Here is an 18,223-nt window from a genome sequence, read left to right as displayed (position 1 = left end):
GGATTGGGGAAGGATCCATGGCCCCCTCACCTTTCCCTGTATCCCCCTTTTCCCCGGTGGTTTCGGGGTCGGATCTTTGCAGGGTTTATGGGATCGGGGAAGGATCCATGGCCCCCTCACCTTTCCCCGTATCTCCCTTTTCCCCGGCGGTTTTGGGGTCGGATCTTTGCGGGGTTTATGGGATCGGGAAGGATCCATGGCCCCCTCACCTTTCCCCGTATCTCCCTTTTCTCCTGGTGGTTTCGGGGTCGGATCTTTGTGGGGTTTATGGGATCAGGGAAGGATCCATGGCCCCCTCACCTTTCCCGGTATCCCCCATTCCCCGGCGGTTTTTGGGGTCGGATCTTTGCGGGGTTAATGGGATTGGGGACGGATCCATTCCTCCCTCACCTTTCCCGGTATCTCCCTTTCCCCGGCGGTTTCGGGGTCGGATCTTTGCGGGGTTTATGGGATCGGGGAAGGATCCATGGCCCCCTCACCTTTCCCCGTATCTCCCTTTTCCCGTTTTCTCCTGGTGGTTTTTGGGGTCGGATCTTTGCGGGGTTTATGGGATCGGGGAAGGATCCATTCCTCCCTCACCTTTCCCGGTATCTCCCTTTCCCCGGTGGTTTTGGGGTCGGATCTTTGCGGGGTTTATGGGACCGGGGAAGGATCCATTCCTCCCTCACCTTTCCCGGTATCTCCCTTTCCCCGGTGGTTTTGGGGTCGGATCTTTGCGGGGTTTATGGGACCGGGGAAGGATCCATGGCCCCCTCACCTTTCCCCGTATCTCCCTTTTCCCCTTTTCCCCCGGTGGTTTCGGGGTCGGATCTTTGCGGGGTTTATGGGATCGGGGAAGGATCCATGGCCCCCTCACCTTTCCCCGTATCTCCCTTTTCCCCGGCGGTTTTTGGGGTCGGATCTTTGCGGGGTTTGTGGGATTGGAGAAGGATCCATTCCTCCCTCACCTTTCCCCGTATCTCCCTTTTCCCCGGCGGTTTCGGGGTCGGATCTTTGCGGGGTTTATGGCACCGGGGACGGATCCGCTCTCCCTTTTCCCCCCGGCCGTTTTTGGGGTCGCGGGGCCCCGCGGGGCCGGGGCGGGGCCCCCCCGTTCCCGATAAGGGCCGGGGCGCGGATCCGCCCTCCGGGCCCGAATAAAGCGCTGATCTCATGCCCCGCGCGGCCCCAGCGCTCCGGGACCGGCCCCGCGCTCGGGATCGCCGTCGGGATCGGCCCCGGCGCCCCGGCGCTCGGGATCGGCTTCGGGACCCGCCCGGGGATCGGCCCCGGGGCTTCAGCACCGGCCGCGGGTTCAGCCCCAGGTACGGCCGCGCTGTCCCCGCGCTGTCCCCGCTGTGTCACCTCCCCCTCCCCCGCCCGCTCGGGAGTTTGGGATTTGGGGATCCCGGAGCCGCTTCCCGAGGAATTCCCATGCTGCGAGGGCGGCGGGGGCGGCAGGTGCGTCCCCAGCCCCGCACGGGGACAGCGGGGACGGCGCGGAGCGAGCGGCGCTCGGGGGTCGCGACATTCGGGGACAGCGCGGAGCGAGCGGCGCTCGGGGGTCGCGACATTCGGGAACTCGCGGTTTGTCCCTCCCGTCACTCCCGGCGGGGCCGCAGTTGGGGGGTGCGGCAGGAGCGGGATGTGACCCCGGCAGGTGACAAAGGTTGGGGACAACTTCTGGGCTGTGCTCGGTGTCCCCAAGCGCTGTTCCCGCAGAGGTGGCACGGCCAGGACCCCCCGTGTCCCCTCGTGTCCCTCGGTGTCCCCAGAGCCCGGCAGTGCTGGCACGAACGGGGTCCCCTCTGTGTCCCCACGGGTGTCCCCACGGGTGTCCCGCTGTCCCCAGGTGCCCGCGGCCATGACGCCGTACCGGCAGGAGCTGGAGAAGTACCGCGACATCGACGAGGACAAGATCCTGCAGGAGCTGTCCCCGGAGGAGCTGGCGCAGCTGGACGCGGAGCTGGCCGAGATGGACCCCGAGGTGGGCGCGGGGACACGGGCGGTGGTGACACCGGCGATGGTGACACGGGCGGCGGTGACACGGGCGATGGTGACACCGGCGATGGTGACACTGCGATGGTGACACCGGCGCTGTCCCCAGAACGTGCTGCTGCCCGCGGGGCTGCGCCAGCGCGATCAGACCCACAAGAGCCCCACGGGCCCGCTGGACCGGGACGCGCTCCTGCAGCACCTGGAGCGGCAGGCGCTGGAGGCCGAGGAGCGCCAGGACCTGGTGCCCTTCACCGGCGAGAAGAAAGGTCTGGGGACAGCGGGGACAGCGGGGACAGCGCGGGGACACGGAGGGGACACGGAGGGGACACGGAGGGGACACGGAGGGGAGCGGGCCCCCAGGCTCGGGGATATTTTATATTTAGCTCGGCCTCGCCAGCGGCTCGGGTGTCCTGGGCGAGCTGGGCCCCCGCCAGCCCCGGGCACGGCCACCAGCCCTGGCAGTGTCACCCCCTGTGACAGCAGTGCCAGCCCCGCGATGGTCACAACCCTGTGACAGCAGCGCCAGCCTCAATGGGGCCACCCTGACGGTGCCACCTGAAGCCGTTTGTCCCGTGCCCCTGTCCCCGGGGAGGCCGCTTGTCCCCATGTCCCTGTGACCCTGTCCCTGTCCCTGGGGAAGCCGTTTGTCCCCATGTCCCCTGTCAATGTCCTCCTGTCCCCAGGGAGGCCGCTTGTCCCCATGTCCCTGTGACCCTGGGGAAGCCGTTTGTCCCCATGTCCCCTGTCAATGTCCCCCTGTCCCCGGGGAAGCCGTTTGTCCCCATGTCCCTGTGACCATGTCCCTGTGTCCCCATGTCTGTCCCTGTCCCCAGGGAAGCCGTTTGTCCCCATGTCCCCTGTCAATGTCCCCCTGTCCCCAGGGAAGCCGTTTGTCCCCATGTCCCTGTGACCCTGTCCCTGTCCCTGGGGAAGCCGTTTGTCCCCATGCCCCCTGTCAATGTCCCCCTGTCCCCTGTCAATGTCCCCCTGTCCTCGGGGAAGCCGTTTGTCCCCCTGTCCCCTGTCAATGTCCCCCTGTCCCCCGTCAATGTCCCCCTGTCCCCAGGGAAGCCGTTTGTGCCCATGTCCCCATGTCCCTGTGACCATGTCCCTGTGTCCCCATGTCTGTCCCTGTCCCTGGGGAAGCCGTTTGTCCCCATGTCCCCTGTCAATGTCCCCCCGTCCCCAGGGAAGCCGTTTGTGCCCAAGGCGGCGGCGCCGGCGCTGCCGCGGGAGGAGCAGGTGACGCTGGAGCCGGAGCTGGAGGAGGCGCTGGCCAACGCCACCGATGCCGAGATGTGCGACATCGCCGGTGAGAGGGGACGGGGACACGGGGGACAGCGGGGACAGCGGGAATGGGATTGGGAATGGGAATGAGGCCGAGATGTGCGACATCGCTGGTGAGAGGGGACAGGGGGGACAGCGGGGACAGCGGGAATGGGATTGGGAATGGGAATGAGGCTGAGATGTGCGACATCGCCGGTGAGAGGGGACAGGGGACATGGGGGACAGCGGGGACAGAGGGGACAGCGGGAATGGGATTGGGAATGGGGACATGGATGGGGTTGGAATGGGGTGGGATTTGTATAAAGGATGGGAATGGGATGGGATTCCCATGGGATTGGGATCTGGTGGGGCTGGGGTGGGATTTCCATGGGATTCCCGTGGGATTCCCGCGGGATGTGAACGAGGCCGGGCTCTGCGCAGGCCGGGATCCCCGCGGGGCCGGGAGCGGAGCCAGGAACGGCCGAGGGTAACACTGTCCCCAAGGGCTGTGCCACTGTCACCGTGTCACTGCCACATACCTGAGTGTCACTGCCACACACCTGAGTGCCACAGTGTCACTGCCACACACCTGAGTGTCACCGTGTCACTGCCACACACATGAGTGCCACCGTGTCACTGCCACACACCTGAGTGTCACCGTGTCACTGCCACACACCTGAGTGCCACCGTGTCACTGCCACACACCTGAGTGTCACCGTGTCACTGCCACACACATGAGTGTCACCGTGTCACCGCCACACACCTGAGTGCCACTGTGTCAGTGTCACACACCTGAGTGTCACCGTGTCACCGTGTCACTGCCACACACATGAGTGTCACCGTGTCACTGCCACACACATGAGTGTCACACGTGTCAGTGTCACACACCTGAGTGTCACTGCCACACACCTGAGTGTCACCGTGTCACTGCCACACACCTGAGTGTCACTGTGTCAGTGTCACTGCCACACACCTGAGTGTCACTGCCACACACCTGAGTGTCACACGTGTCAGTGTCACACACCTGAGTGTCACTGCCACACACCTGAGTGCCACCGTGTCACTGTGCCACTGCCACACACCTGAGTGTCACTGCTACACACCTGAGTGTCACACGTGTCAGTGTCACACACCTGAGTGTCACTGCCACACACCTGAGTGCCACAGTGTCCCCATGTCACTGTCACACACCCGAGTGTCCCACAGCTCTCTGTCACCCCTGTCTCTGTGTCACACACACCCCAGTGTCACACACATTGTCCCACAGTGTCACACTCGGTCCCTCTCCCCATCGGTGTCCCCTCAGTTAAAGCAGCTCCAACCCCACCTCTGGCTCCCGGTGCCACCTCCCCGTGGGGACGGCGGGGCCCTGTGTCCCCAGTGTCCCGGTGTCCCCAGTGTCCCCCGGTGTCCCCAGTATCCCAGTGTCACCGTGTCCCCGCAGCCATCCTGGGCATGTACACGCTGATGAGTAACAAGCAGTACTACGACGCCATCTGCAGCGGGAACATCTGCAACACCGAGGGCATCAACAGTGAGTGACAGCGGGGACAGCGACGGGACAGGGATGGGGACAGGGACAGGGCATCAACAGTGAGTGACAGCGGGGACAGGGACGGGGACATGGGGCATGGGGCATGGGGACAGGGATGGGGACGGAGACGGGGACATGGGGACAGGGCATCAACAGTGAGTGACAATGGGGACAGGGATGGGGACAGAGGACAAGTGCCTCTACGGGGTGGTTGGGCAGCATTTGGGGATCAAACTCGTGTGTCCCTGAGCGCTGTCCCCTCTGTGTCCCCACGCTGTCCCCATGGTGGGTGTCCCCATGTCCCCACACTGTCCCCATGGTGGGTGTCCCCATGTCCCCACACTGTCCCCACACTGTCCCCACGGTGGGTGTCCCCATGTCCCCACAATGTCCCCACACTGTCCCCACACTGTCCCCACGGTGGGTGTCCCCATGTCCCCGCACTGTCCCCACGCTGTCCCCGTGTCCCGGCCCAGGCGTGGTGCAGCCGGACCGGTACCGCCCGGTGCCGGACGAGCCCCCGAACCCCACGGACGTGGCCGAGACGCTGCGGCGGCTGCAGGACAACGACCCCGAGCTGCAGGACGTCAACCTCAACAACATCAAGGTGACACGGCGGTGACACCGTCCCCAAAGTGTCCCCAGCGCGTCCCCGGGGGGGCCTGGGCAGCCTGAACTTGGGTCCCCAAGGTGCCAGTCCCACCCCAGCCCCGTGGTGACCCCAAGTGTCCCCGGCTGTCCCCAGGACATCCCTGTCCCTGAGCCCCCCGGTGTCCCAATGTCCCTCAGTGTCCCTGGCTGTCCCTGAGCCCCTGGGGACACCCCAGCCCCGTGGTGACCCCGAGTGTCCCCGGCGTTCCCTGAGCCCCTGGGGACACCCCAGCCCCGTGGTGACCCCGAGTGTCCCCGGCTGTCCCCAGGACATCCCTGTCCCCACGCTCGAGGCCATCTGCAGCGCCATCAAGACCAACACGCACGTGCGCAGCCTCAGCCTGGTGGCCACGCGCAGCAACGACCTGGTGGCCAACGTGAGTCCCCAGAATGTCCCCAAGTGTCCCTGCACGGGTCCACCCATCCCGGGGACACCACGGGCAGTGTCCCCATGGCGCCACTGTGGTGCCATTTGGTGCCCTTTTGGTGCCATTTGGTGCCAATTTGGTGCCAACTTGGTGCCACCGTGGTGTCCCCAGGCGGTGGCCGAGATGCTGGAGCACAACCAGAGCCTGCAGAGCCTCAACCTCGAGTCCAACTTCATCACCAGCGCGGGGATGCTGCGGCTGCTGGCGGCGCTGGGGCGGTGCCACAGCCTGAGCGAGATCCGCCTCGACAACCAGGTGACACTGGGGACACTGGGGACAGAGGGGACAGGGGGGACAGTGGGGGACAATGGGGACAATGGGGACAATGGGGGACACTGGGGACAATGGGGACAGGGGTGACAATGGGGGACAATGGGGACAGAGACACTGCCCTGGCAGCCATCAGGCAGTGGCACAGCCTGAGCGAGATCCGCCTCGACAACCAGGTGACACTGGGGACACTGGGGACAGGGGTGACAATGGGGGACACTGGGGACAGTGGGGGACACTGGGGACAGTGGGGACACAGTGACACTGCCCTGGCGGCGCTGGGGCGGTGCCACAGCCTGAGCGAGATCCGCCTCGACAACCAGGTGACACTGGGGACACTGGGGACAGGGGGGACAGTGGGGACAGGGGGGACAGTGGGGACAGCAAGGGAAGTGACAGTGACCTGTCTCCAACCCCGCAGTGCCAGCGCCTGGGGGACACGGTGGAGACGGGGCTGTGACAGTGCCACTGACCGTGTCCCCAATGTCCCCGCAGTGCCAGCGCCTCGGGGACACGGTGGAGATGGCCATGGCAGCCACCCTGGAGCAGTGTGACAGTGCCACTGACCGTGTCCCCGATGGTGTCCCAATGTCCCCGCAGTGCCAGCGCCTCGGGGACACGGTGGAGATGGGGCTGTGACAGTGCCACTGACCGTGTCCCCAATGTCCCCGCAGTGCCAGCGCCTCGGGGACACGGTGGAGATGGCCATGGCAGCCACCCTGGAGCAGTGTCCCTCCCTGCTGAGGTTCGGCTACACCTTCACCCTGCAGGGCCCGCGGGCGCGCGCCGCCGCCGCCCTCACCCGCAACAACGAGCTCCGTGAGTGCCACCAACGTCCCCAATGTCCCCAAGGTCCCCAAGGGTCACCCGGGGCTCCCAGAGCTGACCCCACCTCAGAGGGAGCTCCTCAATGTCCCCAGGTGTCCCCAGGGCTGGCACCTATCCCTGACCCCCCCTTTTCTCTCCCCCCCAGGTCGCCAACAGAAGAAATCCTAAAACCCCCCCGAGCTCAGGAACCGCTGGGAATAAAGTGGAAAAATGGTGCAAAAACGTCCCAAAAAATTCCCACTTTATTCCCGGGGCTCTGGGGACACCTGGGGACACCGGGGGGCGTCAGGCTGGCGGCAGCGGTGGCGGCTCCTCCTCGTCGGAGTCGAACTCGGCGTTGCCGTCCTTGACCCAATTCCCAGCGGGATCCTGGAGCCAGCCCCGGCTGGGACACAGGGAGAGGGAGCTGGGGGTTTTCAGGGATTTGGGGGAATTTTGGGAATTTTTCTGGAGTTTTCAGGGCTTTTTTGGGGCTTTTTTGGGGGGAATTCTTGGGGATACTTTGGGCATATTTTGGGGGGATTTTTGTGGGGATTTTTTGTGGGACATTTTTGGGATTTTTTAGGGCCTTTTTTGGGATTTTTTGGGGCTTTTTTAGGGATTTGGGGGGGATTTTTTGTTTTTTTTTTTTTTTTTTTTGAAATTCCTTAGGATATTTTGGGCATATTTTGTGGGGATTTTTGTGGGACATTTTTGGGATTTTTTAGGGCCTTTTTTGGGATTTTTTGGGGCTTTTTTAGGGATTTGTGGGGGATTTTTTAGTTTTTTTTTTTTTTTTTTTGAAATTCCTTGGGATATTTTGGGCATATTTTGTGGGGATTTTTGTGGGGATTTTTTGTGGAACATTTTTGGGGTTTTTTTTGAGGATTTTTTTGGGGCCTTTTTAGGGATTTTTTGGGGCTTTTTTAGGGATTTCTGGGGGATTTTTTTTTTTTTTTTTTTTAATTCCTTGGGATATTTTGGGCATATTTTGTGGGGATTTTCGTGGGGATTTTTGTGGAACATTTTTGGGGTTTTTTTGAGGATTTTTTTGGGGCCTTTTTTTGGATTTTTTGGGGCTCTTTTGGGAGTTCTTGTGGGTATTTTTGGGGATATTTTGGGATATGTTGTGTGGATTTTTGTGGGACATTTTCGGGATTTTTTCCCCCCGAACCCCCAGCTCCCGACGCACCTGCGCAGGTGCAGGTGGTGCCGCAGGATCCGCAGCCGCTCGGGGCTCGGCCCCTCCTCTTTGGGACTTTGGGAATTCCCTTTCCTTCCCCGCCGGCCGTCCCGGGCAGCGCCTGCGGGAGGAGGGAGCGGCTGCCGGAACACCGGGACTGGGAATTCCCGGGGGTCCCGGGGGTCCCGGATGGGCGGGCGGGGCCTGCTCACCCTCTCTGTGCGCGGGGCTTTCGGCGTTCCCAGCATTCCCGGCGTTCCCAGAATTCCCGGCATTCCCGGCGTTCCCAGAATTCCCGGCATTCCCGGCGTTCCCGGCATTCCCGGCGTTCCCGGGGTTCCGTGACGGCTCCGGCGGCCTCTGGGAATTCTTTGGGATCATCCCGGGGATCCCGGCCCGGGAGCTGCTGCTGCCCTTCGTCCTGGGAGAGGGAAAGCAGAGGGGGGTGAATCCCCAAACATTCCAGAACTTTCCCCGCTGTCCCTGGCTCCCTTTCCCACCTTTTCCCATTTGTGCCCTGATATCCCTGAGCTCCATTCCCATCTTCTCCCATTTTTCCTCTGTTTTCTTCCCATCTTTCCCCATCTTTTCCCATTTTCCCCCTGTTTCTCTATTTCCTCCATCTACCCCATTTCCCCCTGTATTTTCCCTCCATTTCCCCCCACAGCCCCATTTCCCCGTTTTTCTCCCATTAACCATTTCCCCCATTTCCCCCCCATTTCCCTCATGTGTCTTCCCCTGGTTTTCCCCCATTTTGCCCCATTTCCCCATTTTTCCCGTTTTTTCCCCGATTTCCCCATTTCCTCACCTGTCCCTCCTGCAGCAGCTGTTGTACGGGGCCGTTGTCAGCATTTCCCCATTTTTGCCCATTTTTGCCCGTTTTTACCCCACTTCCTCACCTGTCTCTCCTGCAACAGCTGTTGTACGGGGCCGTCCTCAGCATTTCCCCGTTTTTGCCCATTTTTACCCCATTTCCTCACCTGTCTCTCCTGCAGCAGCTGTCGTACGGGGCCGTTCTCAGCATTTCCCCGTTTTTGCCCATTTTTGCCCGTTTTTACCCCATTTCCTCACCTGTCTCTCCTGCAGCAGCTGCTGTATGTGGCCGTTCTCAGCATTTCCCCATTTTTGCCCATTTTTGCCCGTTTTTTCCCCCATTTCCTCACCTGTCTCTCCTGCAGCAGCTGTTGTACGGGGCCGTTTCTCAGCATTTCCCCGTTTTTGCCCATTTTTGCCCGTTTTTCCCCCATTTCCTCACCTGTCTCTCCTGCAGCAGCTGTTGTACGGGGCCGTTCTCAGCATTTCCCCATTTTTGCCCATTTTTGCCCGTTTTTACCCCATTTCCTCACCTGTCTCTCCTGCAGCAGCTGTTGTACGGGGCCGTTGTCAGCAGAGCGCTCCGGGCCAGGCGGCGCGTCCGGGCCAGCAGCGGGGCCTGTAGGACACGCCCACTGAGCCACACCCACCGCAGGCCACGCCCACCGCAGACCACGCCCTCCACGACCACACCCCCACACATCCAGGCCATGGCCACTTGGGACATGCCCCGAGGCCACGCCCTCATGGAAACCACATACCCATATAGGCCACGCCCACCCAGAGCACCCACATAGGCCACACCCACTTGGGAGACAGGATGGGGCCCACCCACTTGGAGACCACACCCATGGAGACCACGCCCATTTGATGTCACACCCTTGGGGCCACGCCCAGCCAGGCCACACCCACCTGCACACCTGGGGCCTCCTGCGGGGTCACCTGGGGTCCCTCGGGGGTCACCTGGGGACAGCGGGGCCGCCCGAAGGAACGGAGCAGGTCTGGGACACAGGAGATGGGGACACAGTGAGGGGACAGGGATGGGGACACGGAGACAGGAACAGGGACACAGGGACAGGGGGAAAAGGACAGGCAGGAACACTGTCAGGGGACAGGGACCAGGACATGGGGACGAAGTGAGGGAACAGGGGCAGACGACAGCACAGGTGACACAGCAGAGGTGACACGGCACAGGTGACACGGCACAGGTGGCACGGCACAGGTGGCACGGCACAGGTGGCAGGGCCACCATCACTCACTGTCCAGGTGCTTCCTGCCCGCGCGGTGCAGCAGCAGCGTCTGCAGGGTGTCACACACGGGGCGCTGGGGACACAGCGAGCACGCCAGCCTGGGGACAGCGCAGGGACACTCAGGGACAGCTGGGGACACCGAGGGACACCGGGGACACCGGGGGACCCTCACCTGCCATCGCGCAGCAGCAGCGCCTCGTCCTCGGGGATGGCGCTGGCCAGCAGCTCGGCCACGCGGCGCCTCTGGGAACACAGGGCCACCAGCACGGTCACCCCCGGCACCGGACTGGCCTCAAACTGTCCCTAAACTGTGCCCAAACCGTCCCCAAACCATCCCCAAACCATCCCCAGACTGTCCCCAAACTGTGCCCAAACCGGACAGCCCTGGGAAGCGCTGAGGGGACAAAGGGGGGCCGGGGAGGAACCTAGGGGACCTTGAAGGGACTGAGGGGACACAAAGGGACCCAGGGAAGGGCTGGGGCCACCCCGGGGAGTTCAGGAAAGGGTTGGGGCCACCGCGGGGAGGGTGAGGGGACACAAAGGGATAAAGGGAAGGGTTGGGGACATCGAAGGAACAAAGGGGGACCCAGGGAAGGCCTCGGGGGGGACCCAGGGAAGGCCTGAGGGAGGACGTAGAGAAGGCCTCAGGGGGACCCGCGGGGCTCAGGCCGCGGCCCGGGGGTGAGGCCGGTGGTGGCGGGGGAGGCCGGGGCTGGGCCCGGCGGTGCCGGGGGTGCCCGGGGGGTGTCCGGGGAGGGGTCCCGGGGGGTGCCGGCCCTACCTGCAGCGCCCCGAGCGGCCCCGGGTCGCTCTCGTCGCGCTTAAAGGACATGGCGGGCCCCGCTAGGCCGCAGTCTCCATGGCAACCGCCACAGCCACTTCCGGGTAGCGCTTCCCAGCGGACAGCCGGCGCGAGGAACCGCCAATCAGCGAGCGCTCAGCTCTGACCCCGCGGCGTGATGGGAGTTGTAGTTTGAGCCCGGGGAACTTCCGTGGGAATGGCGGCGGAGACGGCCCGGGCGGAACTACCACTCCCAGGAGGGGCCGCGAGGCCGCGCCGGTTCGGCGGGGCCCGGGGCCGAGCGCTCCCCGTGAGCGGCGGGGCCGGGCCGGGCCGGGAGCCCCGGGCGGGACCCCCGGGCCGGCAGCCCCGGGCGGGCCATGGCGGGGAGCGGCGGAGCCGGGGCGGCCCCGCGGGAGCACCGCCTGCAGCCCGGGGACACCCTGCAGGGGCTGGCGCTGCGCTACGGGGTGACGGTGAGCGGCCCGGGGACACCGGGGGGACACCGGGGGCAGGGAAGGCCATGGGGGTCCCCAGGGGTCATCTCGGGCCGGTCCTGGCCCGGCTCGGTTCGCCTGCCCGTCCTGGTCCGTGTCCTTATCCCTGTCCCTGTGCTGGTCCCGTTCCACCCCTGTCCCCGTTCTGTCCCGTTCTGTCCCCGGTGCCATCCCGGTCCCGTCCCGCAGATGGAGCAGATCCAGCGCGCCAACCGCCTCTACTCCTCGGACAGCATCTTCCTGCGAGCCACGCTGCTCATCCCGGGACAGCGCCACGGCCCCGGCGACACCGGCGGGGACAGCCCCGGGGACACCGGCGGGGACAGCCCCGGGGACACCGGCGGGGACACTCCCGGTGACATTCCCGGTGACAGCCCCGGGGACACTCCCGGTGACGGCCCCGGGGACGGTCCCGGCCGCTCCCGGCGCGACCTCTCGGCCTCGGATTTCCTGCGGCGCTTGGACGCCGAGATCGGGCGCTGCAAGGAGGCGGCGGCGCTGCGGCTGCAGGGCCCGGGCTCCAGGTGCGGACTGGGGGGAACTGGAGAAATCTGGGCAAAATCTGGGGCAAACTGGGGGGGAACTGGGGAGAAAAATTTGGGGGAAATCTGGGAAAAATCCGGGGCAAACGGGGGAAAAATCCGGGGCAAACTGGGGGGAACTGGATGGGGAAAATCTGTAAAAAATCAGGGGCAAAATCAGGAAGAAATGTAGAAAAAAATGGGGGGAAAATTTGGGGTGAAACTGGGAGAAAATTGTTGAAAATCTGGGGGAAATTGGGATAAAATTAAGGGGAAAATTGGGGTGAAGCTGGGAGAAGATTGGGGTACAACAGAGGGCAGCTCGGGGATGTGGTGGCGCCGGGGCGGTGGCAGTGCCATCCCCGTGTCCCGGTGTCACCGTCTGTCCCCGCGTGTCCCCGCAGCCCCGCCCCGGCCGGGGGTGGCCCCGCGTCCCCCCGCGTGTCCCCGACTGTCCCCGCGTCCCCTCGGGGGGCCCGGCTGGGACCCCGGCCCCTCACCAGGACCCCGCGGGCGGCCGCGCTCAGGGACAGCGAGGACGAGATCTTCACCTTGTGACAACGCTGGGGACACTGGGGACACCGCAGTGGGACACTGGGGACACCCAGGACGAGACCTTCACCTTGTGACAACAGTGGGGACACTGGGGACACTGCAGTGGGACACTGGGGACACCCAGGACGAGATCTTCACCTTGTGACAACACTGGGGACACTGCAGTGGGACACTGGGGACACCCAGGACGAGACCTTCACCTGGGGACATTTGGGACACCGAGAACCCGACCTGGGGACACCCAGGATGTGACACCGAAGACACCTGGGATGTGCCACCGGGATGTGCCACCGGGATGTGACACCGAGATGTGCCACCGGGATGTGTCACTGGGATGTGCCACCAGAGGTGACACCGGGATGTGCCACCGCTCCTCGCTGCCATGGACCCCAAGGGGACACTTTGGGGACTTTGGGGAGGTGTCCTGGTGTCCCCTCCCTGTCCCTGTTTGGGGCCGCAGGGACAGCTGGGAGCCCTGGGGACAGGGACGGGGACAGGGACGGTGCCACCTCCCCTGCCAGCTTGTAAATAAACCGGAGCATTGTCACCGCTGGGCTGTGACACCCTGGGGACAGGGTCACACCCCTTTGGGGACAGGGCCACACCCTGGGGACAGGGTCACACCCCTTTGGGGACAGGGTCACACCCTGGGGACAGGGTCACACCCCTTTGGGACAGGGTCACACCCCTTGGGGACATTATCACACCCTGGGGACAGGGTCACACCCCTTTGGGACAGGGTCACACCCCTTTGGGACAGGGTCACACCCCTTTGGGGACAGGGCCACACCCCTTGGGGACATTATCACACCCCTTTGGGGACAGGGCCACACCCTGGGGACAGGGCCACACCCTTTGGGGACACTGTGACATTGTCACATCCGCCCTCCCAGGGGCATTTGGGGACATTTTGGGGACATTTTGGGGACATGGTGCCCCCTGGGATGGGGCTGGATCCCCAAAATTCCCATTTTCCAAATCCCCAAATCCCAAACCCCCACCCCAGCATTGGGGACCCCTGCCCCATGTGAAAAGAACCCCCAAATCCTATTAAAAAAACCCAAAATCCCATTTAAAAAAAACACCCCAAATTCCATTTTAAAAACCCCAAACCCCACAAAAACCCCAAACCGCACAAAAACCCCAAACCGCACAAAATACCCAAACCCCACAAAATCCCCAAACCCCACAAAAACCCCAAATCCCATTAAAATCACCCCAAACCGCACAAAAACGACTCCAGGCCGGGGACCCTGCCCAGCTTGCAGCGCCCCCCGGGCTCTGTATTTATAATATTTATATTGGGCCCGGGTTTGGGGGCAAAACCCGGGATTTGGGGCAAAGCCTGGGCTTTGGGGGGACGGCGCCACCCCCCGATTGTCACCGTGTCCCCCCGATTGTCACCCGGGGGTATTTACAGCATTGGGGGGGGGGGTACGTACATATTTATAGGGGATTTGGGGCAAAAAGGGGCAATTCCCAACAAAGTGCATTTGTCCGTCTGTCCGTCTGTCCGGGCGGAATTCCCGCCGCAATTCCCGGGGGGGGGTGGGGGAGGGGAGGGAAATTCCAGCCCATCCCCCCCCGCCGGGTTAGAGGGGGGCGGGGCCGTCGGAGCCTGCAAGAGAAGGGGGGAAATCATGGGGGAAATGGGAAAATAATGGGGGAATAATGGGGGAAATAATGGGGGAAATGGGAAAATAATGGGGGAAATAATGGGGGAAATAATGGGGAAAATGGGAAAATTAATGGGGAATTAATGGGGGAATAATGGGGGAAATAATGGGGGAAATAATGGGGGAAATAATGGGGAAAATGGGAAAATTAATGGGGGGAGTAATAGGGGAATAATGGGAAAATAATGGGGGAAATAATGGGGAAAATGGGAAATTAATGGGGAAATAATGGGGGAAATATGGAGGAAATGGGAAATTAATAGGGAAATAATGGGGGAAATAATGGGGGAAATGGGAAATTAATGGGGGAAATCATGGGGGAAATAATGGGGAAAATGGGAAAATTAATGGGGAAATAATGGGGGAAATATGGGGGAAATTAATGGGGGAAATAATGGGGGAAATATGGGGGAAATGGGAAAATTAATGGGGGGAGTAATAGGGAAAATGGGAAAATAATGGGGGAAATAATGGGGGAATAATGGGGAAAATGGGAAAATAATGGGGGGAATAATAGGGGAAAATGGGAAAATTAATGGGGAAATAATGGGGGAATAATAGGGGAATAATGTGGGAAATTAATGGGGGAATAATAGGGGAATAATGGGGAAAATGGGAAAATTAATGGGGAAATCATGGGGGAAATGGGGAATTAATGGGGAAATAATGGGGGAAATATGGGGAAAATGGGAAATTAATGGGGGGAGTAATAAGGAAAATGGGAAAATAATGGGGGGAATAATGGGGGAAATGGGAAAATTAATGGGGAAATAATGGGGGAATAATAGGGGAATAATGGGGGAATAATGGGGGAAATTAATGGGGGAAATAATGGGGAAAATGGGAAAATAATGGGGAAATAATGGGGGAATAATGGGGGAAATTAATGGGGGAAATAATGGGGGAAATAATGGGGACATAATGGGGACATAATGGGGAAAATGGGAAATTAATGGAATAATAGGGGAATAATGGGGAAAATTAATGGGGGAAATAATGGGGGGGGAGAATGGGAAAATAATGGGGGAAATAATGGGGGGAAAAATGGGGAAAATGGGAAATTAATGGGGGAAATAATGGGGGAATAATGGGGAAAATGGGAAAATCAATGGGGGAATAATGGGGAACAATGGGGAATTAACAGGGGAAATTAATGGGGGAATAATGGGGGAAATAATGGGGGAAATTAATGGGGAATAATGGGGGGAATAATGGAAGAAATAATGGGGGAATAATGGGGAAAATGGGAAAATTAATGGGGGAAACAGTGGGAAATTAACAGGGAAAATAATGGGGAATAATGGGTGAAATATGGAGAATTAACAGGGGAAATAATGGGGAAAATGGGAAAATAATGGGGGAAATAATGGGGAAAATGGGAAAATAATGGGGCAATAATGGGGCAATAATGGGGCGATAATGGGGCAATGAACAGGGTAAATCACGGGGAGCGGGCACGGTGACACGAGGGGACATCCCGGGTGCCCGCGGGCTCTCACCTGCGCCGGGGGCGGCGGTGCCACCGTGTGCCCCCTGGTGTCCCCCCTGTCCCCCCGGGTGTCCCCCGTGTGCCCGCGGGGCCTGGGGCGAGCGCCGGGGGCTGGGGGGCGCCGGGGCCCGCCGGGGGACACCGGGGACGGTGCTGGGGACATTGTTGGGGACGTTGGGGACATTGTTGGGGACATTGTTGGGGACATTGTTGGGGACGGCGTTGGCGTCGCCCCAGCCCAGCGAGCGCAGCAGCTGCCGGTGAGCGGCTTCCATGGCCTGGGGGGACATGGGGACAGCTGGGGACACCTGGGGACACCTCAGTGTCCCCCCATCCCCTGAGTGTCACCCCTATCCCCTTAACGTCCCCACCTCCCATCCATGTCCCCGTTAACGTCCCCAGTGTCACCCTCAGGCTCAGCAGCTTCCCAGTAATGTCCCCACTGGTGTCCCCCCCATGATGTCCCCAATGTCCCCACTGATGTCCCCATTGATGCCCCCTCACCCTGAGGCTCAGCTGTTTCTATTGATGTCCCCATTGTCCCCAATGATGTCCCCATGGTGTCACTCACCCTGAGGCTCAGCAGTTTCCCATGGCTGTCTCAGTGTCCCCACTGTCCCCAGTGATGTCCCCAATGTCCCCACGGTGTCACTCACCCTCAGGCTCAGCAGTTTCCCAATGATGTCCCCACTGTCCCCACTGTCCCCAGTGTCCCCAATGCTGTCTCCAGTGTCCCCACAGTGTCACTCACCCTCAGGCTCAGCAGTTTCTCCCGCAGCTCCTCCAGGGTCCCCAGAATCAGCTCGGTGTCCCCGGGGATGTCTCCAGGAGTGTCCCCGATGTCCCTGGGGCTGTCCCTGGTGCTGTCCCTGGTGTCCCCATGGGTGTCCCTGGTGTCCCCATGTGTGTCCCTGGGGCTGTCCCTGGAGTCCCTGGTGTCCTCAGAGCTGTCCCCGATGTCCCCATGGGTGTCCCCACGGGTGTCCCCGCTGTCCCCTCCCGGCCGGGGGGGTCCCGAGGGGAGGCTCAGGTAGAAGAAGTTCCCTGCATGAGGGACAGAGGGACATCAGTGACCCCACAAGGGCTCCTGGTGGCCCCTCTGGAGTTCTTGATGTCCCCAGAGGAACATTTGGTGGCCCCAGGGGATTTTTGGTGGCCCCAAAGAATTTCTGGTGGCCCCTTTTGAGTTTTTGGTGGCTCCTGAGGATTTCTGATGGCCCCAAAGGGTTTTTGGTGGCCCTGGTGGGGTTTTTGGTGGCCCCAGGGATATTTTTGGTGCCCCCAAAGAGTTTCTGGTGGCCCCTTTTGGGTTTCTGGTGGCCCATTTTGGTTTTTGGTGGCCATTTTTTGCGTTTTCGGTGGCCCTTTTGTGATTCTGGTGGCCCTTTTGGGTTTTTGTGGCCCTTTCGGGTTTTTTGGGGCCCTTTCGGGTTTTTTGGGGCCCTTTTGGGTTTTTAGAGACCCTTTTTGGTTTTTTGGGGCCCTTTCGGGGTTTTTGGGGGTGGGGGGAGGGGCCGGTTACCCTCGGCGCTGGCTCCGCCTCCTTCCCGCAGCTCGGGCTCTGATTGGCTGCAGCCGCCCGGGGGCGTGGCCTCATCCGGCCCCTCCTCCTGGGCTGGGCCCCCAAAAAGGGGGGGGGGGGGAGGGGAGGGGGGAGCAGCCCCGCCACCGGAATGCGGTAATTAGCACCCAATTAGTTAATTAGCACCCCAATTAGCTCATTAGAACCTCAATTAGTTCATTAGCACCCCCAATTAGCACCTGAAATTAATAGGCACCCGAAATCAGCACCCCGAAGTTAATTAGCGCCCCTAATTAGCACCCAGCAGCCCAAAATCGGCACCCGAGGTTAATTAGCACCCAGAATTAGCAACCCAAATTAATTAGCGCCCAGCACCAAAAAGAAGCACCCCAAAATACCAAAATTAGCGTTCAGAACCCCAAATTAGAGCCCGAGATCAATTAGCACCCCAAAATCAGCACCCAAAATTGATCAGCACCCAGAACCCCAAATTAGCACCCAAAATTAATTAGCACCCAAAATTAATTAGCACCCAGCACCCAAAGCTGGGACCCCAAATTGGCACCCAAAAGCAGCACCCCAAAATTGGCACCAGCACCAAGACCCAAATCAGAACCCAAAATCAGAACCCCAAAATCAGATCCCAAAATCAACATCCCAAAATCAGACCCCAAAATCAGAACCCCAAAATCAGAACCCCAAAATCAGATCCCAAAATCAGAACCCCAAATTGAAAACCCCAAAATCAGAATTCCCAAAATCAGCTCCCCAAATGAACTCCCTGAAATCGACACCCAAAAATCAGCACCAAACCCCAGAACCCAAAATCACGAACCCGAAATCGGCACCCAGGGAAGGAGACCCCAAATTCGGGAAAAGGGCTGGGAGTGGAACGGGACCCCAAACCCCAAAAATGAGCAGGGAACGAGACCCCAAATCCTGGGAATGAGAGAGACCCCGAATGTGGGAAGGGGAAGGGAGTGAGACCCCAAATCCTGGGACA

General features: G+C 60.9%; 4 protein-coding genes across 21 annotated transcripts in view; 2 read left to right on the top strand and 2 right to left on the bottom strand.

Moving 5' to 3' along the window:
- Positions 1-1,227: 1,227 nt before the first annotated feature.
- TMOD4 (tropomodulin 4) lies at positions 1,228-7,235 on the top strand. 4 transcript variants are annotated; one of them, XM_074529069.1, is made up of 10 exons: positions 1,228-1,304; positions 1,832-1,966; positions 2,087-2,243; positions 3,167-3,289; positions 4,688-4,777; positions 5,254-5,384; positions 5,698-5,805; positions 5,968-6,111; positions 6,801-6,945; positions 7,100-7,235. In XM_074529069.1, the coding sequence occupies exons 2-10, from the start codon at positions 1,844-1,846 to the stop codon at positions 7,120-7,122; spliced, it is 1,044 nt and encodes a 347-aa protein (XP_074385170.1). In that variant the 5' UTR covers positions 1,228-1,304; positions 1,832-1,843; the 3' UTR covers positions 7,123-7,235. The 4 variants fall into 4 exon arrangements, with proteins under 4 accessions (XP_074385170.1, XP_074385168.1, XP_074385169.1 ...); XM_074529067.1 differs by lacking the exon at positions 1,228-1,304 and adding an exon at positions 1,314-1,440; XM_074529068.1 differs by lacking the exons at positions 1,228-1,304; positions 6,801-6,945; positions 7,100-7,235 and adding exons at positions 1,314-1,440; positions 6,622-6,785.
- Positions 7,136-11,150, bottom strand: SCNM1 (sodium channel modifier 1). 11 transcript variants are annotated; one of them, XM_074529077.1, is made up of 9 exons: positions 10,961-11,130; positions 10,352-10,422; positions 10,189-10,277; positions 9,842-9,930; positions 9,463-9,548; positions 8,414-8,537; positions 8,329-8,359; positions 8,126-8,237; positions 7,179-7,360 (listed from the first exon to the last, which is right to left on the bottom strand). In XM_074529077.1, exons 1-9 carry the CDS (start codon positions 11,009-11,011, stop codon positions 7,240-7,242), a joined length of 774 nt encoding a protein of 257 aa, XP_074385178.1. In that variant the 5' UTR covers positions 11,012-11,130; the 3' UTR covers positions 7,179-7,239. The 11 variants fall into 11 exon arrangements, with proteins under 11 accessions (XP_074385176.1, XP_074385179.1, XP_074385180.1 ...); XM_074529080.1 differs by having other exon boundaries at positions 8,432-8,537; positions 10,961-11,128; XM_074529082.1 differs by having other exon boundaries at positions 8,441-8,537; positions 10,961-11,123.
- Positions 11,151-11,198: 48 nt separating this feature from the next.
- Positions 11,199-12,777, top strand: LYSMD1 (LysM domain containing 1). Of its 5 annotated transcripts, none has more exons than XR_012577305.1 (4): positions 11,199-11,436; positions 11,647-11,981; positions 12,383-12,600; positions 12,734-12,777. XR_012577305.1 is itself a non-coding variant. In XM_074529085.1 (4 exons), the coding sequence occupies exons 1-4, from the start codon at positions 11,341-11,343 to the stop codon at positions 12,534-12,536; spliced, it is 537 nt and encodes a 178-aa protein (XP_074385186.1). In that variant the 5' UTR covers positions 11,199-11,340; the 3' UTR covers positions 12,537-12,777. The 5 variants fall into 5 exon arrangements, 3 of the variants coding, with proteins under 3 accessions (XP_074385186.1, XP_074385185.1, XP_074385184.1); XR_012577304.1 differs by having other exon boundaries at positions 12,672-12,777; XM_074529085.1 differs by having other exon boundaries at positions 11,647-11,758; positions 11,807-11,981; positions 12,383-12,777.
- Positions 12,778-13,790: 1,013 nt separating this feature from the next.
- LOC141725666 (rho guanine nucleotide exchange factor 11-like) overlaps positions 13,791-18,223 on the bottom strand; it is a 49,056-nt gene continuing 44,623 nt past the window's right edge. The window contains exons 31-34 of the mRNA XM_074529635.1: positions 17,221-17,313; positions 16,450-16,742; positions 15,709-15,976; positions 13,791-14,151 (exon numbers count right to left, since the gene is read on the bottom strand). Coding sequence (XP_074385736.1) covers positions 14,126-14,151; positions 15,709-15,976; positions 16,450-16,742; positions 17,221-17,313 — 680 coding nt within the window. The 3' untranslated portion in view covers positions 13,791-14,125. The remainder of the gene's footprint in view (positions 14,152-15,708; positions 15,977-16,449; positions 16,743-17,220; positions 17,314-18,223) is intronic.

Source organism: Zonotrichia albicollis, chromosome 30, assembly GCF_047830755.1.
Source record: "Zonotrichia albicollis isolate bZonAlb1 chromosome 30, bZonAlb1.hap1, whole genome shotgun sequence".
Taxonomy (NCBI): domain Eukaryota; kingdom Metazoa; phylum Chordata; class Aves; order Passeriformes; family Passerellidae; genus Zonotrichia; species Zonotrichia albicollis.
The sequence above is the reverse complement of the archived record's forward strand: the minus strand, read 5'-3'. Positions and strand labels throughout refer to the sequence as shown.